This window comes from Cornus florida, unplaced genomic scaffold, assembly GCF_030987335.1.
Source record: "Cornus florida cultivar Cherokee Brave unplaced genomic scaffold, ASM3098733v1 CherokeeBrave_3.0.0_Hap2_Chr09, whole genome shotgun sequence".
NCBI lineage: Eukaryota > Viridiplantae > Streptophyta > Magnoliopsida > Cornales > Cornaceae > Cornus > Cornus florida.
Window position 1 is genome coordinate 74,811,098 of NW_026775579.1, and position 8,038 is coordinate 74,819,135.

Below are 8,038 nucleotides of genomic sequence, written 5' to 3' on the forward strand. Positions count from 1 at the left end.
AGTTCTTCACATTCTCATATCTCCAGGTTAGTTTTTCTTCTCTTTCTTCCAATCTTGCATTATAAGTACTTTGACTACTCCTGAACACATAGAAATTGTGGACTCTGAGTCCACGCCCTCGTCTTCCCCTAATCTCATTAGGGTTCCTCCTCCTAGGGTTTCGAACTTCCTTAGGTCTGCAAATGACTCGGCTAATCAGCCGGATGTTTCTCCAATCCAGGCCGGGGCAACCACCTCTGGGTCGGACAATATTTTTACAAAGGAAGAAAAAGATTCAATTTTATCTGTTCGTCATATTAAGTTTTCCATTGAATCCGTAATGGAAGATTTTGAGATTCCCGAGCGAGTAGAAATTGTAGAATATCCCAAGGGTGCCGATTTGTGTACCGGCGAGGGCGGCGGGGAAGACAAGTTGCTCCTCTCTATTGGGCATCTCAATGCTCTTAGATTCCCCCTTCACCCTTTTTACCATTTTGTTTTTAACAAATTAGGGGTTGCACCCCCACAAGTAAACCCTAACTTCCTTCGAATAATCTCGGCACTCCTAATTCGCCGATGGCTGGAGAGTCTTGACCTGACTCTGACTGACTTGCTAATTACTTACACTATTTCCAAGCATGGAACCGAACCTGGTCACTTCTATTTTACCTATCCCTTGAACCAGAGGATATGTACAGACCTCTTTACTTCTGAAAAGAAGTGGAAAGAGAGGATGATAATTGTTAAAGAGAGATGGGTCGTCCCTCAATCGAGCAAACTCCCAATCCCACACAAGCTTGGGAAGTTAGGTATAGAACGTCCCCCCTCTCTTCATAAAGATTGTTCTGGCTATTTCCCATGTCGAGTCTTATTCTTTCGGTATATTTACGAGTTTCTTAGTGTTTTTTCAGTGACATTCCCCTCCTTTGCTGCCAAAAAGAGGCTTTCCTTTCTGGAAGAGTAGGTTTGGAAAGAGCCTCCTTCTGTTGAGGACTTGCTTACCTCCTCAAACCTTAAAGCAATTGCTTCTAGAGCCGTGACTGCAGACCTCATGAACCTCTCACTCCCCTCTTTTGATAGCTTCCCAATGACAGAGGAAGAAAAGCAAAGGGCTGAAGCTTTAAAGAGAAAGGCTGCAGAGAGTGCCCTATTGATTATATTGCGCTTAAATGAACAAGAGAAGGAGATTGATGAAATCCCTCTGCGTAAGAAGGCGAGATTAACGTCTTCTTCCATGAAATCCAAGAGTGTTTCCAATCCAAAAAGTAAAGGAAAGAAGGCTGAGGAGACTCATCCTGAAGAGGAGGTCAGAGTTTACGTCCTGGCTGACGCTGGGGCACCTTGGACTCCTTCTTTCTCGAGGGCTGAAAAATCAATCCTCCATACTGGTGATTCTATGATCATTGACCCATCTACGGCGCTAGCTGTTGCTCAGGGAATGTGGCTCCCCAAAGACGAAGAGATTATTGGTAGAATAGGATTAGACCAGCTACTCCCTTCTGCCCCTATTCGTGCCATAGAGGTTTGCTCCTCCCTTCTTCTTCCATTTTCGTAATTATCTCGCCAATTTACTTACATCGTTATTGTTACTATCTGATGATGCACATCGTTATTGTTACTATCTAATGATGCAGGGCCTGTATCACACCATGGCTCTTTGTGCCACTGCTGAAGCTCAGTCTTCCTCCCTTCAGAAGCTAGAGAAGGACCTCAGCAATTTTAAGAAGAAGGCATCTCATGCCATTGCGAATGCACAAATTGCATATGAAGCTAGGGATGTGTATAAGAAACGTCTGGCTGCTTCAGATGCGAAAGTGGAGTTACTGGAGGCTGAGGTTCAGCATTTGAACAATGCCCTTAGCACCTGCATCATTACAGGGAGGCAAATACAGGGGCGTTACTCCAGTTTAGTGCGCTTGTCTAGCGCCAAGGCCTATAAGTCCGGCTTTAATCAAGGTTCAGGCGAGAAAATAATAGATCCCGAGGCTTTTGATGCTCATATGGGGGTGTCTTTCCCCTATGATGAGGGTCCGAAGGCTCAGGAAGCTGAAGTGCTCTTTACTGAGATGGTGAAGGCTTATCCTGAAGTCCCTCCAGCTCCTAGTGCACCAACTCCTACAGTTGCTCCTGGCCCTTCAATTCTTCCAGCATCGAGTCCAGCTGTGGTGGACGCTTTTGAATCTGCTCCGTTTGATCCGAAGAGGAAGTAGGATCGTGTAACCTCGTTTTTTGTAATGAAACAATTTTTGGAATGATATAACTATGAATGATATAACTATGTTTCTTAGGCTGTGAAGCCTTAATTTTGCTTCAACTGAATATTCTTGAATGTCTTTAATATCACACACCCTTTATTGAATGTGAATATTTTAAAGAAATTACCCTGTCTGAGGGTTCAACATTTATTATAGTCCGAAGCAAAAATAAATAAGATGTGAAGAAGGGATCTCTTTTGACAGTTTACCTGATATCGAAGGATTGTTTATCCTTTTGGTGATTTAACCGTCAAAGGAACCCTTCTTTGAAATGGATTTGTGTGAAATAAGTATGTATATACTTGTTTCTTCTTGTATTTTTTCGATGTGGGATAACCTTGTGGCTCATACTACTGAGCTCAGAGTCAGTGAGTACGACCTCTATAAGACATTTGTTCCAGGCAATTTAAAGCCTGAGATAATTGACTCCTCAGCGCTAAGCCTGAGGGGAAGTTTTGCTGAACCAGACACTTAGGGTCTGTAGCGAATAAATTACTCCCCGGCACTGAGTCTGAGGGGAAATTTTGCTGAACCGGACACTTAGGGTCCGTAGCAAATGAATTACTCCCCGGCACTAAGCCTGAGGGGAAATTTTGCTGAACCGGACACTTAGGGTCCTGAGCGAATGAATTACTCCCCGGCGCTGAGCCTGAGGGGAAATTTTGCTGAATCAGACACTTAGGGTCCGAAGCAAATGGATTACTCCCCGGCGCTGAGCCTGAGGGGAGGTGTACTGAGCCGGACACTTAGGGTCTGAAGTGAATGACTCCTCGGTGCTGAGCCTGAGAGGAAATTTTGTTGAACCGGACACTTAGGGTCCGTAGCAAATGACTCCTCGGCGCTGAGCCTGAGGGAAAAATTTTTGAACCGACCACTTGGGGTTCGAAGCAAATGGATTACTCCCTGGCGTTGAGCCTAAGGGGAGGTGTGCTGAGCCGGACACTAGGGTCTGAAGCGAATGACTCCTCAGTGCTGTGCCTGAGGAGAAGTTAGCTAAACCATTCGTATATATATTATTTTTTTTTCGAATAACCTGTCATGAAGCCAAAGACTCAAAAACGATAGGAGGCCAAGAAAGCGAGTAACAGTGGCTGGGAAGTTTCCTATTCATTTTTTGGAGACTTTCTTCCACTGAGACTCTCTTCTTGGCAACTAGACGTAGTGGATTATGTATATATCAACTTCATCCCTTTTCTAGTTTTATTCGATGTGGGACATAGATTAGATTTCATCAAATATAGGTCAATAACTCCATCTTTACAAAAAGGTCAGTGTAAGGAATGCCTCTGGTATTAGGCTTGGCCGCTTTCAATACCAGTGAGCCCTCCTTACACTGCACTCAACTATTTTAATATTCCCATATATAACAGAATGCAAAACGTACTTTTTTATCGATGTGGGATAAAAAGCTTTAAATAAAAAGATTTATTGTGAAGAATACCTCTTGATATCTTAGTTTTGGCATTGCTTCTTGGCATAAAAATTGCATAATGCGTCTTGGCATAAAAATTGCATAATGTGTACGCATAAAAATGCATGAAAATCACATAATTATAGGGTAGGGTACTAGTATGGCCCCCACATCGAATATGATAGAAGTAACATAAAGAAATAAATTTGCTAACTGTGGGCATAAGCAGCCTTATTTGTGAAGAAATTCTTGTAAAATTGACAAACTTATCTAATGGTAGTACCTTTTAAGGTGTATTGCATTCCAAGGACGCGCAATGGGACGCCCGTCAGCTTCGGCTAAATGGTATGCTCCCTTCCCCACTACTTCGGTAACCCTATAGGGTCTGATCCAATTAGGTTCCATTTTCTTTACATGAGCTGTCTCTTACTTCAGAACCCAATCGCCTACCACAAAGCTCCTGAGCCTGACACGTTTGTCATAGCTGCTGCGCAACTGTTGCTGATATGAAGCAAGCCTAATTGCTGCAACATCCCTCTTCTTGTCAAGAAGATCAAGGCTGTGTTCAAGCTGTTATCTATTGTGTCCTTCAAGTAGCGAGAATGTTCGAAGGGTTGGAACTGCCGCCTCAGTTAGGATTACAGCTTCAGAACCATAGGCCATGGCAAATAGACTTTCCCTCGTGGGTTGTTGTGGAGTGGTTCAGTACGCCCAAAGCACCTAAGGGAGATTCTCGTACCATTTTGTTTTCAGTTTTTCCAACTTCTTCTTTAAACAACTGAAAATGGCTCGGTTAGTTATTTTAGCCTGTCCATTCCCTTGTGGATGACTGACCGCAGCTAGCTTTTGTATAATTCCATGTTCAGCGAAGAATTTTCTTGTACTCTTATTGTCGAGGTTCTTACCATTGTCCATCATAATGACTTTTGGTACCCCAAACCGACAAATGATATTGTTCCAAATGAAACTTTTTACCTGCTCATGGGTCACACTTGAATAAGCCTCGGCTTCCACCTATTTTATGAAGTAGTCTGTAGCTAGCAACACGTATTCTTTTTGTTCCACGGTCTTGGGTAAAGAGCCCACCATATCAATCCCCTACTGTGCGAATGGCCATGGATTTGCCATTGCGTGCAAATCTATGGTAGGTCGATGTTTCATTGGACCGTGGCGCTGACATTTATCACATCTTCAGGCGTACTCTTCAGCTTTCCGAGCCAAATATAGCCAAAAGGTAGCCTTGAGTTAGAACCTTATGTGTGAGGGATCTTCCCCCAGAGTGGTTGCCGCAATCTTTGTCATGAATCTGCTTCAATACCACAAGAGCCTCAGTGGGCCTTAAACATTTCAAGTAAGGACCTGAAAATGACTTGCGGTACAACTAGTTGTTGATGATGGCATATTTAGTTGCGGTGAGTCTGAGCTTCCGCGCCTCAATTTTCTGGTTTGGAAGAGTACCATACTTGAGGTAGGCTTCCAATGGATCAATCCAGCATGGCTCTCGCGGAATGGCTGGAATCACCATTACCTCTTGCTGAAGGTTAATGTTATGTTCGTCCACGATGTCAATTGGCACAATTTGAGTCAGATCTTCATTTGAGGATGACGCTGCTATGGCCAATTGATCTGCATCAGCATTCTCAACATGAGGTACCTAGTGGAATTCGACGCGATCGAATCCTCGTGTAACATTCTTCACAGTTTCTTTGTAGGTATTCATCCTTTCCTCTTTGGGGTGATACTGACCTATCACTTGATTTATAACAAGTTGTGAATCACTAAAAACTTTTAAACACCGTACCTGAAGGCTACTAGCCAATCGAAGACCAGCAAGTAATGCCTCATATTCGGCCTCATTATTAGTAGCAGGGAAATTCAGACAAATTGACTGCTGCATTTTGGAGCCTTCGAGTGTTAACTCAACAACCCTAACTCCTACACTTGTTTGATTCGAGGAACCATCAACCCAAAGCTCCCACTGTGGTTCAGGGAGTTCTGGTTCTTCGGGAGTGTCCTCGTATTCTAGAAGAAAATCTGCTAAGGCCTGTCCTTTGTGTGACACCTTCAGCTCATAGGTTATGTCGAAGGAACTGAGCTCGATGGCCCATTTGGTAATTCTTTCAGATAAATCCGACTTAGAAAGTATACCCCGTATAGGGTAGTTGGTGAGCACCACAATGCTATGAGATTCGAAATAATGTCGAAGCTTCCTCTTTACATAAACCAAAGCTTGGATGATTTTCTCTACTTTGCTATACCGTATCTCTGCATCTGTCATTGTCTTACTTGTGTAGAAGACTGGGTATTGATTCTTTCTTTCCTCTCTAATTTGCACTGCTCTTGTCACTATGTTAGAAATTGCTAAATACATAATAAGAACTTCTTCAGGTTTTGGAGCGGATAGAATTGGAGGTTCGGCCATATATCGTTTCAACTGGTTGAGGCCCCCCCTGCTGCTAAGGCTCCCATATATCCTTATTCTAAGATCTTATAGCATCAAAGAATGGTTTACACTTATCTGATAATCGAGATATAAACCGGCTGAGAGCTACGATCCGACCGGTAAAAACTTGCACCTCCCTATGAGTTTTTGGTTCCTGATTCTACATGAGGGCCTTAGCCTGAGCTGGGCTTACCTCTATCCCTCTCTTATTCACTATATGGCCGAGGAACTGACCTGATGATACTGCAAAGGAGCACTTGGAAGGATTCAACTTCATGTTGTACTTCTTTAAAGTGTTGAAAACTTCCTGGAGGTGCTTCGGATGGTCTTCCTTCTTTACACTTTTGACCACCACGTTATCTATGTATGCTTCAACCGTCTTCCCTAACAAGTTGTCGAAGATCTTGTTGACAAGGCGTTGATAAGTGGCCGCGGCATTCTTCAGCCCGTAGGGCATGACCCTGTAACAATAAGTGCCATTTTCTGTAATGAAAGCAATTTTTTCTTCATCTTCTGGATTCATCGGAATCTGATTATATCCTTAGTACTTGTCGAGGAATGTAAGCCTCTTGTAGCCCGTAGTGGCATCAACCATCTGATCTATCTTCGGCAGAGGGAAGTTATCTTTAGGGCAAGCTTTGTTGAGGTTGGTATAGTCTATGCAAACCCTTCACTTCCCATTCTTCTTTTGGACGACCACCATATTTGACAGCCATTATGGATATTGCACCTCTCGGATGAAACCTACTTGCAACAACTTGTTCACTTCTTCAGCTATAATATGATTGCGCTCAGGGGCAAACCTTCGGTGTTTCTGCTTCACCGGTTTGAACTCCGGATCTGCCTTCAGGCTATGGCAGGAGACTAAAGGATCGATCCCTATCATGTCCGAATGATCCCATGCAAAAGCACCTGCATTGCTCCGAATGACATCAATTAATGCTTCCTTTTCTTCGGATGTAGAAGAAGAGCCTAGATAAGTGATCTTCTAGGGGTTGTCGAGGATAACTTCTATGGCTTCGAGGATCTCCTCGGTAGGCTTCGCAGTTTCTTTTTCCTCCTCTACCTTAAGATACTTGGGCAGAGGGCTCTGTAATTGCTATTTGAGTGCATCTCTGGGAGTCATGCCTGGTTGAGGTTGTCTAGACACCTTCTTTGCTTCAGCCTGTGTCAGCATATAGCATTCTTTCGCAGCGACTTGATCGGCCCATAGATTAATAACCTCTTTTTCATCCGAAGATAAGCACCGCATCACCTGATGAAGGGTGGATCCAGCCATGATGAGATTATAGGAAGGGTGGATCTCTGTTAAGACAAAGTTCTCCTTCAGAGTTCTCTTCGCCACAGTTACTAATAAGTTTATTACCCCAAGGGGATCTACTCTTGTACCATCGAACCCCATCAATGGGCTGGAGGTAGGTCGAATTGATGATGACGGGATCTCTAGCTGCTCAAAGACCACTTTTGTGATGATGTTGGCACTACTCCCTGGGTCTATCAAAACCCTCTTGATCATGTAATTCGCCACTAAAAGACTGATGACCAATGGATCCTCGTGGGGGAGTTAAACTCTGGATAGGTCGCCATCGCCGAATCCAATATTGATGCTGCCCGAGGCGATAGCATTGACCGAGGATAACTTCCTGAGATTATGGGTTACCCTCAATCTGGATCTGTATACCTCCTCTAACTCTTGATCATCTTCAGATCTACCATGTATTGCATGAATGACCTTTACTTGAGTACCTTTTACCTTGCGAGGATAGACCTCGCGGGGCTTCACATATTCCTTCGTCATGAGGTAATCTACCAACTCACCTCTGGCTATCATATTTTCCACTTGTCGCCTAAGGGATCTGCAATCATTGGTTGAATGCCCATAATCTCAATGATAAGCGCAATGCTTGTTTTTGTCCCTCTGCTCCAAGGGTTGCTTCATTGGCTGCAGGG

At 43.7% G+C, this 8,038-nt stretch overlaps 1 protein-coding gene across 1 annotated transcript; it reads right to left on the reverse strand.

Moving 5' to 3' along the window:
* Positions 1 to 7,187: 7,187 nt before the first annotated feature.
* LOC132272882 (uncharacterized) lies at positions 7,188 to 7,604 on the reverse strand. Its single transcript, XM_059773959.1, has one exon. It carries the CDS (start codon positions 7,602 to 7,604, stop codon positions 7,188 to 7,190), a length of 417 nt encoding a protein of 138 aa, XP_059629942.1.
* Positions 7,605 to 8,038: the final 434 nt, after the last annotated feature.

What these genes read in the sequence shown, in the direction of transcription:
- LOC132272882 (XM_059773959.1), bottom strand. Translation starts at nt 7,604, where the DNA reads ATGATCAAGAGGGTTTTGATAGACCCAGGGAGTAGTGCCAACATCATC.